Raw genomic sequence first — 21,983 nt, forward strand, 5'->3', positions numbered from 1 at the left:
TTGAAATGAACAAACAAAGCGTCCTTTACGTTTCACTGAGCGTATTTTACGCTTAATACATCGTAAATTATGATCTTAATATACACGTATTTTACGATTTACTTTTGCGTAATTTTCAAAAAAAAAAAATTGTATTCTCTGCTTGAAATAATTTTCTATTTCATCGTCGTTAATGACGAATAGGAAACGTAAAATATGGACAAAATAATCGTAATTTACGGCGATATTGAGCGAAAATACTTCTTAAACGTAATTTACGTTCAGGTTTTTCTGTGTATAATTAACGAATCGTGGTAATAGCTAAAAAGCTCATCAACAGTAAACGAAAGAATTCCAGCGTCTCTATCAGTGTATACTGTAATCGCGGAGTGGAGTATTACCCGAGGGCGGGTAATATCCCTCACTCGGCTCTTATTTTCATTTTTTTATTCATTTTGTAAATCCTAGAAGCAGTTAAGTCTCTATAATTGAGAAATAGCACATTGAATAATCAAAAAAGCCTCGATTAATAAGGTTTGAGATGCAAAGTTAACATTTCCCCCTCGGTGAGTGCTACTGGCACACCCTCCCCTACTCATTCATACATTGTTGGAGATTCTCGTCTGAATTTTCAGTGTCCAATCCCAAAAAATTTTATCATGTCTAATTTTCACTGAAATTTCAGGAAATTTGTCATTGAAAAATTATATATTTCATTGATTTTGCTGGTCGGATGCTCTGAAAATGAATCAAATACTTGATTTTTCAGGGATCAGAACGATATCAATTTCAAAATAAGTTAAATTTTGTTTCTGTTAACTGATAGTATTACCCAACAATTTTCAATTACCAAATTAATCATCAATCGAATATTCATATTTCGAAATAATCTATCGACCAGAAATCGTGTCAGACGTTTGACCATTACATGTCTAATTGAAAAATCCTTTTGCGAAATTTAGATTATTTACTCAATAGTTAATAGAAAATTAAAATTATGAATGATTTTAATATTTTCAAATTTCAAGTAAAATAATAAAATCATAGTAATAGAAAGGTGCAAACTCTAATAATATTACAAAATATTACAAGTGTAATGATTGTCGACTAATCACTGGTTCAACTATTCCGTAAAAATTTGGGAAAATGAGGAAAATTCATGGAAAAATTCATGTTCCATGAAAAATTCAATCCAGTTGTGAAATTTCCGTCTCACTCTCTTCGAAAACTCATAAACTTCCATGAATTCTATCTAAAACATGAAACTTCATAACCATTTTTCCCCTAAAATAGATTCAATGTCCCTCTCATGAGAATTATTACGATATTTTCCATTTAATTTCGAAAAAATTTCGGACAGTGTAAACGACGCGGCTATCTCTTTACTTATCATTTCGATAAAAATTACCATCAGTCTTGTAATAACAGTACCTCAATTGATTTTCGTTTCAGAGTCATACGGAAATGGCCCATCATTCGTACGTCCTGTCGGCAATCAAACCGCAGCAATTGGTCGTGAAGCTGTGTTCTCCTGTTACGTACGGAATATCGGAAAATACAAGGTGAGAAGCACGCCCGCAGTTTCATTGGTTTCATCATTTGTTCGTAAAATGAGAAATAAGAGTGATACAACAACTAGGGGATACAGCAGCACCCGAGAATCCATTATTCCTGTCCTGGGGCTCCTTACGACGTTGATACGACACGGAAGACTCGGGGAAAACAAACTCTCACCTTCGTCCCCTCTTTCTCCGTCTACTTTTTCTCACCCCAATTCCCTTCAGCTCCAGGTGCTCCTCTTTATCCACGATTGCCATCGGTTCCAACACTTCCTCCTCGTTCTCGTGAGGTTATTGCCACGTACAATTCCTGTCTCTCCTTTCTTCCAATTTCTGTTGTTTTAGATTTTACGAGAAAATGGCTGCATTTTGGCGAACAGAATGTCCAATGGCGGAGAATCTTTTTGTCCTTTGAAGTGAAAATACACTTCTGGATTACGATATATCGCAGTGTATTCTCTTGATTATATACGCGTGCCGCAATTTGAACAGCAACTCGTTAGGAATTACACGGAGAGAAATATTCAGTACAGATTACGGAACAATTCACGTAATCCGCAATGGGGAATCGTTTTCCGGCAATTTTTATACGAATGTCACGTAATTTTTCCCGGAGAAGTAAAATCTTACAGAAACTTGTCGACTTATTATGCCTCCAAAATCAAAAATTCTTGAACGTTTAACAATTTTTATGAAGCTGATGAGTTATTTCTTCATTCCGTTCCGTAAAATTTCTCAATCGTTGGGGCAAAATTATGGAACGACTTGTTGTCCCCACAGCGGTGAGTCATCAGACGGGTGGTTAATTTTTATGGAACAAATCGTAAAATTTACGTGGCGATTCGTGCAATTTCAGATCCGACTCACCCCTTTTATTGATTTTTACTTCACTCGCGGGTTACCTTTCGAAACGTAATTTTTACGTTTTTTTTTTTGGTAATAATTTTTATTGAATTTTTCTCTCCGTGTAATGGGCTTTAATAATTAATGGGCGAGAATGTTATTACACTTTTAAAAACTTTGAGCTGAAATTTCCGGTACACTTTTTGGCAATTTTTGTCTTAATTTTATTCTATTGTAGTTCAAATGAAATTTCAAGGAATTTCCTCACTGAAAACTCAATTTTTTTTTTGAAAAATCAATGAGAACTGCAAAATTCAGTTCAATTATTTCCTGAAAATTAGTAGAAATCAAAAAAATAACGGTCAATATATTCTGCAATTTTCAATTGATTGAAAATTCAGCATAATTTGACACTGAATATTCATGTCTTCAAAATAACGATTCTATATGCAATACAAAGCAATTTCGCACTTGTTTTCACTGAAAATTGCTTGTTTTCTAACAGTGCAGAGGTAGAAAAATACACGGTGTCGCACTACTGAATAAACATACTGTGAGGGTAGCTCGGGGAGTTATTTGGAGACGGGAACTCTAATGAAATTTTTTTCTCTGACGCTTATTTAATGAGTTAGTAATAAAAAAAAATTGAAAATCAGCCTCAAGACGTTTATTTTTTCCAACAAAACAAGAACCAGCATTTCTTGATTTAAAAACACCACTCTCGATTGAAGAACTTTCCTCACTTCAAAAAAGTAGGTTTTTCATGCTAAAATTTAGAACCATGGGTTCCTTAAAATTCCTAACTCGAGTCTGACACTCAACAAAAATTACTTCTGATCAGTAGAAGAATTACTTTTAATCAGTACCAAGGGGTTTCATGGGGAAAAGCAAATTTTGTACTTCCTCCAAGTCACAAATGAACTGGATGCAAGTATCATGCGTCAAGTACCGGGGTACTGTTGAGAAGTACCTCAGTACTTGTCACAAGTACTTTTGTTACTCGGAACAAGTAAAAAAGTACTTGTACTGAGTACCTGGCTGGTTCTTTTCAAAAGTACCAACAGAACTCAATATAAGTAGCAATAGTACTCAATTCCATTTTCAAAAACGTAATTTACGATTTTCTCAAACGGGTAAATTACGCTTTTGAGATCGTAAATTATGGTCAGAATAACGTGAATTACGATGTCAAGAACGTTAATTACGATTCCCAAAAATGGAAATTAATTCGGTGTGGAAAGCACCCATAAAAATCACAATCTACTGATTTTTTCCTACGAAATATCTTCTCCTGAATACCTCTATTCACAGAAATGCTCAAGAAAGCTCATTTCATCCGTCAATAATATTCGCATTTCTCGAAGAAGTAATCAATTGAAAGTACTGAACTTAAGTCATAAAACTACTTGAGAGAAGTTCAAAAATGACTTTTCACCAGTACCTTTAGTACTTATGAAAAGTACTAAAAGTCTAGCAGAAAGTAGTGAAGCTACTTCCTCCCAGTACTACTTCTACTTAATCCGCAGAGGTGGTACTTCACTCAAGGGTACAAAAAGTACTTGGGACAAGTACTTTTCGATCTTTCCACAAGTGGACTTCCCGTACCGGTCGGTACTGGTGAGAACTACATTTTTCTTTCAGCGCGGAAACTCTTTTTCTCCGCAAAAAATTGAGGAATGCTCGGTGCAAAGCACTTGAATACTTTCAATCACCACAAAACCCTTCGATAATCCTGCCTCACTCAAGGCTCCAAATTCCCTCACACCTCCCCCCCACCCACTTCCATCAAATTGCAATAATCAGCTTCCAACAAAAACCCCAGCCTCATCCCTCCCTCAGCCCCTCATCAGTATTATCTCATCATTCCCTTAATCACCCCAATGTCCTAACCCAATTCCCCCCCCCTCCCCGCCCGCCGCACAAAAACATTCAAAATTAAACTGACGAAACAGAAGCTCCTGTAAACACGTTCCCATCATCCCGAAACATTGTGCTTTCTCGCATAATAAATTTTCACGTCCCCCAGGGGGTTACCAGTATAACTCGAAACTTGCGAGATAAGGAAAATACTAGTACAATACTGACAACTTGTCGGATAAGTTTACCGAGTAATTGCTATCCCCTATTTGCAATCAAATTGCATGCAAAGGAGGCTCATACACTAAATTTGGAACTGCGGATAGTCGGTTGAGGGGGTGAAATTGCGAAATTGAGAGCTGGCAGAGGAGAGAAGCGGTAAATCGGATTAATTGTAGATTATTGGACGAATGACGAGTTTGTCGTGTGGAACACGTTGTAGGTAGTAATTCAATATCGTAACCGAACGGTGATATTATACGTACGTACAAGTTTCCAGAGGCGGTCGGATAATATATGTATGAAACATTGTAGCTACGAGAGAAAGACAGATTGATATTGAGGATAAAGTGGAATGGGATTGGTGGATTGTGGTGCAGCGGCGGCGAGGGGGAAGCAAGGGGGACGCCTTCACGTTGACCTATATCACTTCTCTGCTGTTTTTATTCTTCTACCTGCCTCCTCCAATCATCGCTACATCAGTCTCAATGGACAAAGCACTGGCAAATACTAAAAATACCGTGCGTCATCTCCCGGAATTTTATGGCGGGAGTGAAAAAGAATGAAAGAGTTTTACGATGCTCGGTTTTTTAATTAAAAATTAAAAATAATAAAAGCTGGGCTTACGGTGGGAAAACAGTTAATTAAAATTGGAGGAAAGTTTTACTTGTTTTTTCAACTGGGAATTATTAAACGGGTGGTTTATGGATTAGTGGAGGTGAGGGATTCCTTTTTTTCTAGGGAGTGCGGTTGTGGGGACGGGAGAGAGAAGATTTGCGGGGTTGCGGGGGGATTTCGGGAATATTCAACACTTATGCACGATTATAATTTTTTATTAGGGGAGAGTGGGGTAAAAGGAACGACTTCACTATCAATGATTCGAGACTCGAATATTTTTGATACAGAAGATAAGAGTGGTTCGTTGCAGGACAGAATGTTGAATTAATTTTCTTGGCAGTGTTCACGAAGGGTTCCAAATTGTCAATTTCCAACAAATATCATGGATCTGTGGTTTTAAAGCTGCCGAATATGAACACAAAATGTTACATATGAGTATTTATCGCCTCTAGCTCAAGAAAAAAACTGCAATGAGACCCTCATATCCGGATCCTACTACCTGAAGGCTGTCGTAGTCATTCAAAACGAGAAAAGGACACTTCACGTCGAGCCGTCAGTGTGGACGCATCAAAACATTCAATCCATCAAAAACTTAAATTAATTGCTCGGTTTCAGTAAATACTCAAGTGAATCAACCTCAATTCAACTCAAAATTATAGTCAACATTTATTCTGCGTCATTGTATTCCACACTATTATTGTTACTAAATCAATTTATCGTGCTAGAATTCATCGTCCTCATTCTTTTCATCATGAAAAGCCTCAACTTATATGTAAAACAACTAAAGAATAATAAAATCAAACCAAATTCGAGTAATAAATCTAATTGAAAATTATTTAAATCTTGAATTGAACGAAGCTATTAATCACAAACCAAGAATGAATCTTTCAATTCCTTCCAAATTAATAATCTCGCTACATTATAATAATCCAAATCGACTTCCAGTGATGGAAATTTAGTACTCGACATTAAGACTCCAAATTAAGAGTCACAAGGGTCGAAATAAGGTTCATGAGGGCCAGAATAAGGGTTATGAAAATTAGAATAAGGGTCGCGAGGGTCAAAGTACTGGTCATGAGGGTCAGAATAAGCTCAACAAGTAGCAGATTAAAGGTCACAAGGGTCAGATTAAGAGTCACGAGGGTCAAAACAAGGGTCACATCGGTGGGATTGAGGATTACAAAGGTCAGATTAAGAGTCGTGGGGATCAGAAACTAAGGGTCACAAGGATCTCCACATATTTCTGTATATTATAAACATTCAAATCGACTTCTGATGAAAATTTGGTACTCGAAATTATGACTCCAAAATTGAGGGTCAAATAAGGGTCACGAGAGTCAGATAAGGGTCACAGGGGGGCGTAGCCTCCTAGTAAATAAACAATCATCTCATATTAGTCGCAATTTTTCCTGAGTGAGCTTAATTGTTAGCTCGGGAGGCGGCTCATGGTAGCGCAAATAAATATGAAGAGACCAGTGAGAGAAACAGATTAAGATAAACCAAATGGGGAGCTTATAAAATAAAAGCTTGGGAATAGTAGTAAAAAAATATGAATAAAAAGAAAAAATAAATGATAAAAAATTTTTTTTCAATAAATGATGTAAATATATTCAAATAATATATTTGTATGTCTAACCACTTCCTCCGATTCCATTTGTTGATCTAAGGTGGGCTGGCTGAGGGCATCAGACCAGACAGTACTCTCCTTGAATACACGAATAGTCACACACAACACACGTATATCAGTGACTTACGAGACGGGCGGCTGCTCGAGCACGTCAGATATTCCCATGGGTATTCACGGCGTGACCGGTAGTAATCAGGTGACGGACGAGGGAGTCAACTGCACGTGGAGACTACACATACGCCAGCTCAAAGAGACTGACAGAGGATGCTACATGTGCCAAATCAATACAGATCCAATGAAATCGGAGCTCGGATGTTTGGCGATCCTTGGTGAGACAACTCCTCATATTTCATACAACAAAATTTCGATGTTTATGTTTCAGTTATTGACGATTTTGTACCCCCGGTGACCCGCCCGTTGCGATATGCTTTTGACAAGAGCCACCGTAAATTTTCAGTGATATTTTCGTGACGAAGTTGCAGGAAAAACGAGATTGAATTGATTAGGCTGCTGAGATCGGATTGATTTGCTGCAGAGAAATTGTTTATTTTACTTGAATGAACTAAATATATATATTTGAATTAAATTAAAACATAAAACACGGATGACGGAAAGCACGGAAGCATAAAACACGGGTTTGTTATATATTTGAATTAAATTAAAGGGTTCATTCTAAGATCTCATAAATAAGCTGTTATTCACACTTTAAGTAGATATTTATTGGCGTTTTATTGACAACCTTTCCATATAATTAAAATCACGAGACGAGGACAGGGACATGTGTCAAATGTGCATGGGGACAAATGAACGAGCGTAGAGACATGGGACTTTCCACGTTTACAGACGATTGTTTATTAAAAAATAGTAATTATCATGATTAATATAAGTGAATTCTAATTCTGAAGTTTTTACTTTCTGTTATCTAATTTAAAACATCGCATCTATACACTCATTTCAACAGAAATATTGGACTACTGATGTGTTGAGACCATTTACCTCAGAGTTTTTATGAAACTCCACATATAATGAAAGAGAAATCTTGTATTGTTCAATGTAGTATTGATATCCATTCCAAGTCAAATATTGAAAAGCTCTCAAATGTGGAATATTAAATCGATCGATTCTTCAACTCCCATTTTTTTTTTCAACTCCAACTGCATACGAACTCCGGGCAAAATCAAACATAAAACATTGACAGATTCTGCCTGATTGAGCGAGTCAGTCTGGGAGATTTTGCCCCCTGTCATATATGCACAGTGGTTACTCTCGATGCACTCGAAATTCCAATATATTTGACCCTCGGGTTCAGCGTCATGTATAGAAATGCAAGTATGAGCACACACGACTGTAGAAAGCGAATATGCGAGTTGCATTGATTGGCTTCGAGTCTTCTCGGCAAATCTCCAGTTCCCTCCTCGTTCAGCAAATACATAGACACTGTGCTCTGTGCATATATGCATATAAATATGTGCTCACTCAAGCATCACGTACTCCAATATGTTATATATAAAGTGGACAATTGTTCAAATTCACGGATATAGTATTCGTGGTTGCTTGGAGGAGGTCTGAGAGTTTCGGGTTTTGTTATTTTACATTGTTATGAATTGTTGGCTTAAATTTCCGTTACCCTTCTTGGATGAAACGACAGTTTTAAAAGTAATTACTGAAATTTTTGGAGAATTATGTCGTTGAAAATTTACAATTTTAGGAGAAAATCAATGGAAACTATTGCATCGCGTTAACGATACTCCTCACAGTTTAAATAATTACATCATTGTAAAATAACCGGAAACTTGTGGTCAAATAGGACAATTCAAATGAAAGCTCTGCTGTTAGACTGCAAAAGTACACTGACAGAATAAATTAATTTTATCAAGAGAGTTTTATTTGAACCAATTATCATTTGATTTTTAATTGTCAAATTAACATGATTTCGTAGTGAATACCAGTTATCTCTTCGTGAGATACATTTTATTGGGAGAAATCGAACTTCTCTAGAATTGAAGTTCCTTTTATTTGTCGCAATAATGAGAGTATTTGATTTCTTCCTAGTCAAAACTTTGCTAACTCCAGAAATTCGTTGATTTACTCAAAAATTATTGATCAATTCATGAAAGTTGAAAATTTCTCGACTGGAGATTATATTACTTAAAAAAGAATAGAACTTTTCCATTTTTGTGGTGAATACATGTGACTTGACGCCAAGAACTGTTCTATTTCATTCAAGTAAATGTATCCTCCAGAAGAAATAAATGATATTCACCGTAAGATCTTATTTATTTGAAATTGGTTCAAGTGTATAATGCTTGCTCCAGGAAAGAAACATCTCAATAAAAGTAATTTTTTTCGATCAGTTGAGGAAAGCATTTCACTGAGGAAATAATAGCCAAAGTTAATTCTCAATTCATCACCATTTAATTCATTGATTGAGGTAAATTGATCCACTCATTATTCAATAATCACTGCCTCTCAGTTGTTATTTCCAATGTTATCGTGCTTAGTTGAACATTCCAAAGTAGATTTCATGATTGGTCGCATGAAATTGGATAGAACCTAGTGTGCAAGATCTAATTTCCTCTGCGAGCAAGCTATAGTCTTATTGATCCTATCTCATGCGGTACTAATGGAATCCCACCTCCGTCGATAAATCTCCTTTGGCTTCAATCATTCAGTGATCTGAATTCTCACGTGTAAATAGATACCCACTGGCTAGAGGGTTTAGCCACAATGTCTGGATATATTTGAATGGCAACTGACGTTATTGCCTGTCGAATTTGAGAATCAAATCAACTTTGTTCTTTTCACTTATTTGATTAATGTCTGTATTGGACATTTAATTTGCGGAGTGATCTGAAAGCACGTACATTTTTCGTCACGCAATTATAAATATGAAAGTGTCCGGGGGAGAGACCAATTTTATTGGCGACCCCTTCAGATTGTAGTATTATGAGTCAGAAATATCAGGAATGAAGACCGGGCATATCGGCCTGTTCTATAAGGGGTCCCGCAATGAGTAAGTCCGTTTTCCCTAAGAAATACACAACACGGAGAGAAATATTCACTAATAATTACGGAACAATTCACGTAATCGGCAGCGGGAAATCGTTTTCCGTCAATTTTTATAGGAATGGAAGAGAATAAATCTGAAGCGTTCAGTGAATTTTCAGGTTCATCACCGAACAAAGTACGAAATTGTCACGTAATTTTTCCCGAAGAAGCAAAATCTTACAGAAACTTCCCGACTTATTGTACCTCCAAAATAAAAAATTCTTGAACGTTCAACAATTTTTATGAAGCTGGTGAGTTATTTCTACGTTCCGTTTCGTAAAATTTCTCAATCGTTGGGGAAAAATTACGGAACGACTTGGGGTCCCCACAGCGGTGAGTCATCAGACGATTCGTACAATTTCAGTTCCGACTCACACTTTTTATTGAATTTTATTTCGCTCGCGGTTCGAAACGTAATTTTTACGTTTTTCTCTTGGTAAATTTTATTGAATTTTTCTCTTCGTGAAGAACACAAGAAACTGAGTTCTTGAAAGTGATTAACTACTAATAATTATTACGAAACTTCTGACCCTTACGGAAACTTCAGTAAAAATGTTTCAACAGAATAGCGGGAATTGCAGGCAAACACTTTCAACATAGCCCCTCATCCCTCGAATTTTCCGTACTCCATCATCACATCTTCAAGCCTTCATAATCAACCCAGCGTGAATGTGGAAAACCCCTCCCAGCCACTTGTCAAAAAGCAAACGAAATTATCCCTTTGTCACATGTCCACAATCCCGTAAATCAAATATTTAATCGCTTTCCTTCTCTGTTTACAGTGCCACCTGATATTGTTTATGGTGACGAGACCAGCAAGGATTTATCCGTATCGGAGGGTGAAAATGTCACACTCAATTGTCAAGCAACCGGTATACCAAAGCCACGAGTTTCATGGAAACGAGAGGATGGGCAGCACATTCTCATCAGGAATTCGACCTCGTTCTCAAGTTCCTACAGTTCGTATTCATTGTCTATGTACGAATTTCACAGCAAAGTCCTTTCCCATTCTACTGTCTCAAATCCCTGACTTTCAAACCTCCATTTTACTCATCCTCTTTCCACCTCTGCCTCCATTTACTCCCACACCATTCTCCAGTACCTATTCCTCTTAGCGCAACCCCAGGGCCTTCAACCCAGTCAGCCCTCAACACCAGAGACTAGTAATTTTCGGTTTTCCAGCGTCGAATCAAATCCCACCAACGGGATCACCGTTTTACGAGTTATTTCGATGTCTCGCATTCACCTATACTCTTGTATAGGTATACGTTGTGCAGAGCTTCGTAACATCTAAACCCCATTTCCCATCGTCTGTACGTCTGCTTTAGCTCGGAAAAATACTCGACAGTGGTTACCGTGAAATGGACCATCATTCTGTGCACAATTTTCAGGTGCATCCACATAACCGACATTATCACCTCGCGTTTTATAGACACCGGCGTGCATACATTTTGACTGAACCTCTTTTCCAGAACTGGAATTCACGATGTTTCGGCGGAAGGTATAAAAGCGAAATGGGATTTCGATTTTCTGGCGAGTGGAGATGCGGAGTCGAGCGTGTTCAGTTATGGGAATCGGTGATTTATGGTGGAGAATAAGTTCGGGAGGATGGAATGTGATTCTCCAGATGACAAAGCATGGATTAGGCTGGAATCATTTTTGGGGATTAGGTGGCTTGTCTCCCCCCCCCTCCCCCACAACCCTGAAGAAAATGCTAATTGCTTATAAAAAGAAAATTTGAAGTAGGTTCACTCGTTTCAGGATTGGGGACCAATTCGGTGTTTTTTGTTCGTTACGCAAAACAAGAGTTGTTTCGTCGTGGGATGTTTTCACGGGAAAAAATTGAAAATTTAAGTTGAAATTACTTGTTGTTATTAAATTTTTTTTTTTTTTTATATTCCGGCCCTTTCTGCCCACTGATTGGCTAATCGGCCCTATCCAACCCTATGCATGCGGCTGTGGATTCTACACTGCACCGCATTCGCACTCCTATAGAACATAGGAGTAGCATGGGAAACCACAGAAAACCCATGCCGGTACAGGCGGTCACTATATTAGCGACCTCCCGCTCGCCGGAGCCTCCGGTTGAAAAACTCGGTTCCACGGGGAATCGAACTCACAACCTTTCGCACACTAGGCTCGCACCTAGCCGCTTCGGCCACCGACGTCGGTTATCAAATATTTGCGTAATAAAAAAAGAAGAAAACATTTTCTCAGCCAATCCTGAGAAATACGAGTGCTTGCCTACATGCCTCACGACAACAATTACTGCTACAAAAATTATCATGTTTTGGTGGAAACTTTCCTTTTTATCCGCACGTAAATTGATTCAACACGACAAAAGATCGTTTCAGGGGCAAATTCTATCCATTGAAGCTCACGTATGGCAATTACGACTTCACCGTGAGTGACGCGCAATTCGAATGTCAATATAATCTCCCTAGCATCATGGGAGAGGTATAGGTTAGACAATGCAACTGAGAGAGAGAAAGCACTCCGCAGATTTACCTACTCGAAAAGTGTGCACCCTGAATTCTCCTCAGTTGCCATGAATAATTATACATCGCCCCCGCTGAGGAATCGTGAATAAAAATAAAACGTCACATTTTACAGTTTCTGAATTTTCCGGGGAAACGAAATTTATAAGACAAAAAAAAATTGGAGTGTGCGGTGAACAGCCGTGGAGCCCGGAATTATGGATTCTCCAGTGAAACGTCAGCGAAATTTTCGATTCCGTAATGTGGCTGACAGCCCCCTTTTTCATGCACCAAGTCGGGTAAAATGACAAAACTGACATTTAACCATAAAATAGATTCCTCAGCTCACAGGTGCAATGTCCCTTAAAACAAATATTTTTTTGAGACGGAATTTCTTTTAAACGGTAAATCCATTTAACTGATTCAATTTTATTTGACGAAATCCAACACCTTCACAGAAAAACCGAAGCGTAAATTAGGTAAATTGACAAAATAAACTTCTTTAACATTTAAAATGATTTGATTTGTTGATCGGAGTCGATCAACAAATCAAAAGTATTCTCTCTACCTCGCACTCTTCTGCGCGCGAGGGGAAATTGTCAATTTTCTCAAGAAATATTTTCCTCACTTGAAACCATTTCTCTTGCTCTCAAAACCCTCGAAGAGGTACCAACGTGGTGAAAAAAACATCTCGAGCATCTCGCAAATGTGATTAAAATCCAACTGAATAACCACTCGTGTCACCAACTATTTCCGTCAAAACTCCCGGAACCCCTTGGGATTAATCAATTTCAAGGCAAACACGGAGTGACGAAAAAATTGAAGCACCTCTAAAAATGCTGAAAGAACTCCACACGAACTTTGAAAAGAACATCTCAAGTGTGATTAAGGCTGTTTATATGTTGCATTCCAGCTAGCTCTCGGAGATTGGGATTCCCCTAGCAGGGTGTTCGAAAAAGTTCGGTAACTAGGGGATTCGACAACGTTCAATTCCACTTTTTTCGTGACATTTTTCCGAAATAATTCAATTTAACCAGTCAGTACTCGCACTATGTAATATTCATAAATCAGCAATATGTGGGAAATGGAACATTTTGTTACTCTCTCTATTGAAATGAGTGTAAAGATGCGATGTTATAAATTAGATATTAGAAAGTAAAAACTTCAGAATTAGAATTCACTTATATTAATCATGATAATTACTATTTTTTAATAAATAATCGTCCGTAAACGTGGAAAGTCCCATGTCTCTCCGCTCGCTCATTTGTCCCCATGCGCGCCTGACACATGTTCTTGTCCTCGTCTCGTGATTTTAATGATATGGAAAGGTTATATCCAAACTAATTACACCGTGAGTATCCTATTTGGGATAAAACAACATTAAAAAATATCTCGAGGCACAAACTTATATTTCAATTGAACAGTCCAAGTTTTTAAATGACAAGATCTATGCGCGCGCTGATCTATTCATTTGTTGAAATGAAGAAATGGAATTCATTGAATTTCATTTTCTCATGAATACCTTATAAATATTGATAATGAATCAAAGAGAATTCGACTAATGATTGGAGTGAATAGCGAAGTAGAGTAAAAGAATCTATAAAGAATTTTTCATTTTCAATTAATTATCTTCAATTTTTTAAAATAATCGGTCTCCATAAAAGGACAGAATTTATTAATTTCACCGATGATATATATATGAAGTGAAAAAAAATTGACCACTGAAGAATTTGAAAATGCCGCGTGTTTTTTTTGTGAATACCTTCGTGTCACATATTGACCAATCAGAATTAAGGATTAGCGGTCCGGCAGTTTCGAGATATTTCGATATAAAACAACTTCACGTTTCTTTCATCTTTAGTAAAATAGGATTTTTTCATCCGTTTAGTCCGTTACCAGTTGACAGTCGGTTGCAAAACGAGCATAGGATCAGTGTCATTTCAGGGATGGCCGTCAATATTACAATCCTTCAATATTAAAAGAATTCCCGACTTACATTGATGAAGGTTTAAATATACTCATCGAAATTGAAAACTAGTAAAATAATTCAGTAGTGAAGCGGTAAACCGAGTTAAGTCGATTTTGACTATTAGCCAGTTTTTGCTGAATATCTCGGAATCTAAGAGAGATAGCAAAATTTTTCTCATGACTTTTTTTATAACGCTCTATTAGCTCTACAAAAAAGGTCATGACAAAAATCTTTCTATCTCTTTTAGATTCCGAGATATTCGTCAAAAACTAGCCAATAGTAAAAAACGACTTAACCCGGTTTACCGCTTCGCTACTGAATTGAAATCTAAATTTCCGATTGATGATGCATTAAATAATTGATAATATGGAACGGTAAATTTTCTATTAATTAAGTAATACTAATTTCATAAAAGGAATTCTCGATTAACCCAATAATCGTCAATCTTCCTACCTAAATTATTGATTAATAAAATAAGTCGGAATTTAAGTACTTAAATTGATGATTACTTGAATAATTGAAGATTTAAGAGTGATATTAACAGATTGAATACTTCAAAATTAAACAGTAATTCTGATTTATGGATATGGCTATCCCTGTGCCATTTCCATTGTACCTATTCTTTTAATTGTCGAAATTTCTGTGAAATATTGAGATATTACTATAATTTATGCATTTTTATTATTTTGTTAACCATCCGAAACCTCAGTCAAGGGATATTTAATCCTATTTTTATTTATTTTTAACGAAATTTGTTGCAAGTTCGAGAACTTGCAACTGGCCATCGCCCGAGGGCCTTCAGCCAGGTATTTACAATTTAGTATGCAAGGATTTCAAATGGGGTATATATCTTTCAAATGTTTCACAGTAAAGAAAAGTGGTAGAGATAAATAATCAAAAATGAGGTTTCACAGCATACGGTATGGGATGAGAATTTAATCCTATTTTACTATTATAAAGAAGATATTAACATTTCAAAATAATGAGTTTCTTAACTTGCGGCTTAAGAATTCACTCTGTCGTAGTACCAGTTGATGTGAATCGGATTTTTCCCTCTTATTCCTCAATAAATCACTGTTCCTTGGTGTCTATAACGTTCCTTATTAACTAAAATAATAACTCCAATCGTATTTCACTCTTGATAGACTCTCCGGACTCTCAAAATGATAAAAATGTAATAGCTAACGAGATATCAGCCTCAGTTTCCGACCATTTTTTCTATAAAACGATTCTTGAAAAAATTAAATTTAACACATTGAGTATCCATGAGCATTCAATTTCTTTTCCAAAAGTATAATAAATTTCGTCTCCATCAGAGACTGCAAGCTCCGTCGTTTCACCTCTCCCCTTTTTTTTCAATCTTTGAACTTGTGGGCCGTACATCCAGCGGTGTGAACTCTGTACGTGGAGAGGCAAAAAGGGAGAGGTAAGGTGAAACAAAAAAAAAATTTAGTGAAGAAAATAAAAAAGCAAGGGGAATAAAAAGGAAAAGCGTAAAAAGAAGCACGACCGCGGTATGCCAACGTCGTACTCGCTGACTCATCGGGCATGCATGGCACGAAGGTGCCCGGGTGCGGTATTCCAATCCCCCCCTCCCCCCTTCCGCTACCGCCGCGCGGCTCTTGCACGCCGCACCATTCTCCCATTGGATCTCACCTTTTTCCAGTGAGAATAATCGTTCGGAGATCGTCGCCGGAGAAACGCCGCCGCGAACACCCTATAACCCTTGTACATCTATTAAAACAGCCCTCAGACCCTCGCTGAGACCTATTCGAAAATTTCTCGTCGAGTAATACTAAACCCCTCGAACGCCGATTCAATCCGTTTGTCCGAAGGGTGTTCGTAAAGCTATTGTCGTATTTTTTATTTCAATTCGACGAAAATCGGTTTTCAATGGATCGCGAGAGAATTATGGTTTTTTTTAGGGGTTTCTGGGAAGGGCGGAGGGTAATGGAGGTTTCTGGGAGCAGATGGTGCAAGAGGGTTCTTCAGGGGTTGTTCAAATTGATTGAAGTTTTTTGCACTGAGAGAAACAGTTTTTTCTACCAAAGAAATGTTCGTTTGATTGAAGTAAATTAATTTGAGGAGTCGCAATTTGTCAGTTGGAGGTCGAGAAAAAGTGAAGAAATTGATGGGGTTTTTAAATACATTCTTTGATTTTTTTAAAACCCCTATGCAAAATTTCAGGTAGCCTAGGAGAATGGGTGGAACACAGGAATTTTTTTAAAAAAAGCACTTTAAAGATGTTTAACCAAAACGCACAGTATTCAGGTTCAGATTTGAGCCACAAATTAGTGATAATCTTAATCCTTCCATCGGGGCATCCTAGTGATAAATTAATGTCTGAAAATCACTTTTTGTAACATTACGCTTGGGAAAAACTACACTTAGAGAAAGACAAACACGTTGTCAAACAAGACTTGTTTGGGCGAACAAAATTGCTAGTTGAAAATTGCCAAAAAATAATTCGTTTGGTTCAAATTTGAAAGTCTCAAACATGAATAATTGTTCTGCTTTCGACAGCAACGAAATATTTGGCTCAAGAGGCGGATAATTCACCCGGTAATTCAGACGGTGCCTTTTCAGGATGAAAATATCTCATATAGAGGAAAATTTATCAACAAATATTTTATCCCAAAGTTTGCAGATTGCTATCATACCATTATTATTGTTTCATTTAAGGGTTCATTTCTTGTCTGTGATTATTAGGCAGCCGAAACGAAAAACTACTATCCCTTGTTTCGCATAAAACAAAGATTTTTCGGGAGCAAAATAAGTATGGGAGTATCGAATAACGAAGCAGTAGTGCTAGAAATGACAGTATATGGAAAAAGTGAAAATTGAAAAAAAAATTTTTCACCAGGGGTCAAAGTGTCAGATCTTGGATTTTTCCAGGGGGAAAGTCGACTTTTGCCAAAATCGAATTTTTTAGCCGGAGGAATGTTGATTCCAACTATTTAAGCGACGGGCTATTCAGAACTCTCAAAAGTATGTGGAAAAAGTGAAAACTGAAAAAGTTTTTTTTTTCAGATTTTCAAAGGGTCAGATTTTCCGTTTTTCCAAGGGAAAAGTCGACTTTCGTCAAAATCGAATTTTTTAGCCGGATGAACGTTGATTCCAACTATTTGAGCGACGGGCTATTCAGAACTCTCAAAAGTATGTGGAAAAAGTGTAAACTGAAAAAGTTTTTTCTTTCAGATTTTCAACGGGTCAGATTTTCCGTTTTTCCAAGAGAAAAGTCGACTGTCGCCAAAATCGGATTTTTTAGCCGGGTGAACGTTGATTCCAACTATTTAAGCGACGGGCTATTCAGAACTCTCAAAAGTATCCTATCGTAAAAACGAGAAAAGATGTCGATCCCGAAATATCTCGAAAATCTCAAATAAGCGTAAGCGTAAGACTGAAACCGAAGCGCCACTACGTGAGGAGATGAGAAGGCACGCGGGGCCGATCTCGTGTTAAGAAATAGCTTCATGTGTGATTGATTCTGAAGAACTTTCCTGGATTATTACTGATTTAAATACAGTATTAAAAAAATCCACAAAAAATCGATCAACCAGTTTTATTCAAGACCCTCATTACTATCCTCAATTCTTTCCCTTCTGACATTCGCTGGAATTACTCCTTCCCAAACTCTTTGAGGAAAGCGAGAATCAATTTCCATTGACTGGTTCAGCGGATCACGAATGGAAAGAGGATCATTAGAACGTCGGGAAAAGGGGAATTTGCAATTTTACGGGGTCATTGAGAGTTCTTTTGAGTTCATTCACTTCTGAGAAATGATTAAAGGAGTTTCTGATGTTCAGAATATTTTTTTTCTGTATTCATCAGAACTAAATAGAGCAAAGACGGTTTATTTGTGCAATTTTCTGTTGAGGATTCGCCTTCAGTGACATTGAAATCGACCGGTTTACTTTAGTTTCGAGGCAGGTATACGACCACATTTTTTTCCATTACTTTCGTATCAAAGAAGCTGGAGGATTCTTCACTTTTCTAGTCAATAAAACAGAGTAATTTTGTCAGAGACATGTTCGTTATACACAAAGCATAAAGAAATACTGCGGTTTAAAAGAATGAATAGTTGTTTGGGATGGAAGAAAGCCCCATTGAATTGCCGGCTCTTTGCAGACCCACATTTTTTTCTGTGATTTTAATTTCTCTAGATTTTAATCAAATTTCCTCTTGTTCAAAGGAATTATCTCTTCATTCCTTCCCGGAGTGGAGATGAAATATCATCAAGAGATGAACAGTGAATGGTAGAATCCGCTATTGTGTATACATTCGCTCAATGTGGGGAGTTCGAATTTTAGGGGCTTTTTGGTTTTTCTCATCGCAGTGATTCGCTTTAATTATTAAATAAATGCGTGTAAATAAATAATGTGGTAAATTTCCTACTGGTCGTATATTTTTGTTTGTGTTTTTTGTGTTGATTTATTCTAAGAAAAAAGCGGCGAAAATGTGTTGGCGGATAGGGTGTAAGTTGATTTGTATTGACTCTGGCAATTTGTTGTTTCCAGAGCGAGCGTGAAGAAGCTCAACTTTTAATTGAAACCTCGCGATTCAACCGTGAAGTCCAATATCCCATGAACACCCTTAATTTAATTTTAGAATCTTGACGTGAAACCAACATCCATCAAAAATTAGAAAGTCTATTTTTGAAGGAAGAGTGATGAAATAATTTAAAAAATTGCAATTTTTGAAAATTACGAACATTTTTTATAAATAATTCAGAAACAATCAATTTTCCACCATAAAAATCATTTGTTCGGAATCATAACAAATTTATTCATGTTCAGAGCTTTACTAAAAATCGATTTCATGCCTAAAAAAATTAGCTTTCTGCAAGTTTAACCAATTTCAATTATGTATTAATTTTAACAACGAATGTGAAAAAAATAATAATTCTGTTCAAAATGTAATTTGAATGACTTTGAATATTCATGAAAATGATTGAATTTACAGTGTAGTCTGTGCCAAACTGTAAAATCATTATTTCTCTCAAGTAAATACGGTCTACGTATTAAAAAACTTGACGGAAAAAAATTCCTGAATTGAGTTTAACATATATTTGATTTAAGTACATTTTATACTCGAGTGGAGGATGGGTGTTTCAATTCGAGGATGATATTTCGTATCAGCCTGAGTACCAAGCGTTTTCAAGTGTAATATAAGGGCCAGACACTAAGTGTGAGAATATAAGGGTCAAAAAGTGGAGGTTAAAAAATGAGGATCGGAATATTAGAGTCAAAAACTGAGGGCCTGAATGGAAAGGTGAAGGAATGAGGGTCCGAATATTAGGATAAAAAAATTAGGGTCAGAATATAAAAGTAAAAAAAGTGGGTGTCAGGCAATGAGGGTCATATAAGGGCAAAAAACGGTGATCAAGCATAATAAATGACTTATATTCAGACCCTCATTGCCTGGCACCCACTTTTTTTACTTTTATATTCTGACCCTAATGTTTTGACCCTAATATTCTGACTCTCATTTTTTAACCTCTACTTTTTGACCCTTATATTCTGACACTTAGCGCCTGACCCTTATATTACACTTAAGAGGGCTTGCTACAACCCGGCCTGATCCAAAAGAATCACCTTCGAATTAAAATCCTCAATTCAGGCATATTTTTTTCCGTGTTAAATAATCCAATTCCTCAAATTCCCCAAACACTAAATACGTTCTCATTTTAATCTCTCATAACACTTCCACCAACCCGTGAAATTAATTCTCATCAACCCAAGAACCCGAGTAAATTGGAAACAAAAGATAACTAACTGTATCCCGAAGAAGCGGTTACACGTAAACTCGATAAAGACCAAGCACGCGCGTCTTCCCCGTTGATTATGTTTCTCTATGATCCTCGTGGAAAGTGAAAAGACGGTAGACGGTGGAATTTATGTACAAAGGATAGACTGAGATATAACGAATGGAGTGAGGAATGGAGAAGCGCAGAAGTAACCAGTTTCTCCTTTGAGAAGTTTTCGTAAAGCGGAAGCTCCTCGTAGGCCGCGGTGAGAAGGGGGTCCGAATCTCTCACCAAACTACTTGAACATAGTATATGTACACTTTCAACTCACTCCATCTGTCTCTCCATTCGCCCACTCCATTCTATCCACCTGTCTCTCTCATCCACATGTACAAGGCGATGTACGATCGCCAAGTTTCCGAGTTTTGTCAGAAGTTGGGTGGGGAGATGTAGAACGGGCCTTCTGAAAAGGAGTCATAGTTACGGAGAAGATACTGCCTCTAGGCCTCGATGTTTTCTGAAAACTCACCAGTAGCTCCTTCTCACCGCATAAACGCACTTGTGTAAAACCGGAGAATTTCGAATCAAGATTCTTGGTCGGTGATACGGAAGGGGAATGTCTTTCTTCAATGAGGAACACTGGTACATTCACTGGTTTGAGAACATGGTGATATGAAGGGTTGCAGGTGGTCGCATACACGGAGAAAAAAGGTGTGGAAAAATAACCGAACAAGTCAAGTAATCGTCGAGTCGACACGTTGTTCAGTACTTTTTCATTCTATAGGGTTGGCCGTATTTCTCAGGATTGGGTGAGATTTTTTTTCTTTTTTCATTATGCAAATATTTGATAACAACAAGAAATTTGAACTGAAATTTTCCATTTTCTCCCGTGGAAACATCGTTAGAAAAATCCAAATAATTTCCTACCGAATTTCGTAAAATATTTCGACACCAGAATTTAAGATTTTTCAAATTCTCAGTTGGCCCATAATTGAATGGAGTGCGAAATATATGTTCGTTGTACATTTCCACATCCATTGCGACCTTTTCGATAGCAGAAAAATATCTTCATCAGTTATTATTGGCTATTTTATCAGCCTCCGCGGTTGTGGTTAATTCCGCCCAGAGTTTGGGGGTAATGCCGCCCAGGGTTTCTATAGGGCTGCTAGACTCTGCAGCTAGAGGGCGGTCGAGTGACAGCTCGATTGTTTGGGGTAGTCGGTGGCCACTGGAACATCGGGTAAATTCAGGATAATTTATTATTGTTCACGTGAAATCTTTCTCAAAATGGAGCCAAAGGATGGAAACGAAGGATGAAAATAGGAAAAATTATGACAGTTGCCGGGCGGTATTACCCTCAAAGTTCGATGCCATCGCTCACTGGCCGATGGCAACTGAATTACATAATTAAATACGTTTAATGTTAATAAAAAACCTGTCCTCTTTACATCTTCGAGTAAACACCTCGTAGAACTCATTCGAACCGTTTATGACTCCTTGTAGAGTGCGGGGCTGGAAAAAAACTCATTTCCCTTAGGTGGGCGGTACATGCACCAGCTCTCCCCTAATATCACTTTCATATCACTCTCAAAAAATGATAACGATGAATGTTTCTCTCAAGATGGAAAACAAAAAATATTAAATTTTTCCCAAGTAAATTTGTCTCAATTCCAGGAGAAGAAAAGTTGAGTAGAATAAAACGAGCACGGGAAGAGATGCGGGATGAATGCATGGTAACAGAAGTGGGTGAAAATCCGTTGCTATTTGCCATTCATCTTGTCTCTCCTTTGAGTCAGGCTGATTTCAACCAGTTAGATTTTCTTACTTCTTGTCTCTGGATGAAAACGAAGGATGGTGGAAGCTCTATTCGTTAGAGTCATACAAAACTTGGGTTTTCCGTGTTTGAGTTGATTCCTAGGATATGGCCGTCTTGATGAGAAAATGGAGGAGCGAAGATTCGTTTTCTGGTGCTTTCGTTCGCCACGAACGTTGAATGCATTCATTTAGATGTATTTCGAAGATCTGTTGAATGTCTTCATTA

The 21,983-nt window shown here is 37.3% G+C and overlaps 1 protein-coding gene across 1 annotated transcript in view; it reads left to right on the forward strand.

Moving 5' to 3' along the window:
* LOC107035840 (lachesin) overlaps positions 1–21,983 on the forward strand; it is a 56,545-nt gene that overhangs the window by 25,925 nt on the left and 8,637 nt on the right. The window contains exons 2-4 of the mRNA XM_015253439.1: positions 1,432–1,541; positions 6,743–7,031; positions 10,533–10,709. Coding sequence (XP_015108925.1) covers positions 1,432–1,541; positions 6,743–7,031; positions 10,533–10,709 — 576 coding nt within the window. The remainder of the gene's footprint in view (positions 1–1,431; positions 1,542–6,742; positions 7,032–10,532; positions 10,710–21,983) is intronic.

Source organism: Diachasma alloeum, unplaced genomic scaffold (assembly GCF_001412515.2).
Source record: "Diachasma alloeum isolate Michigan unplaced genomic scaffold, Dall2.0 Dall_scaffold_00201, whole genome shotgun sequence".
NCBI lineage: Eukaryota > Metazoa > Arthropoda > Insecta > Hymenoptera > Braconidae > Diachasma > Diachasma alloeum.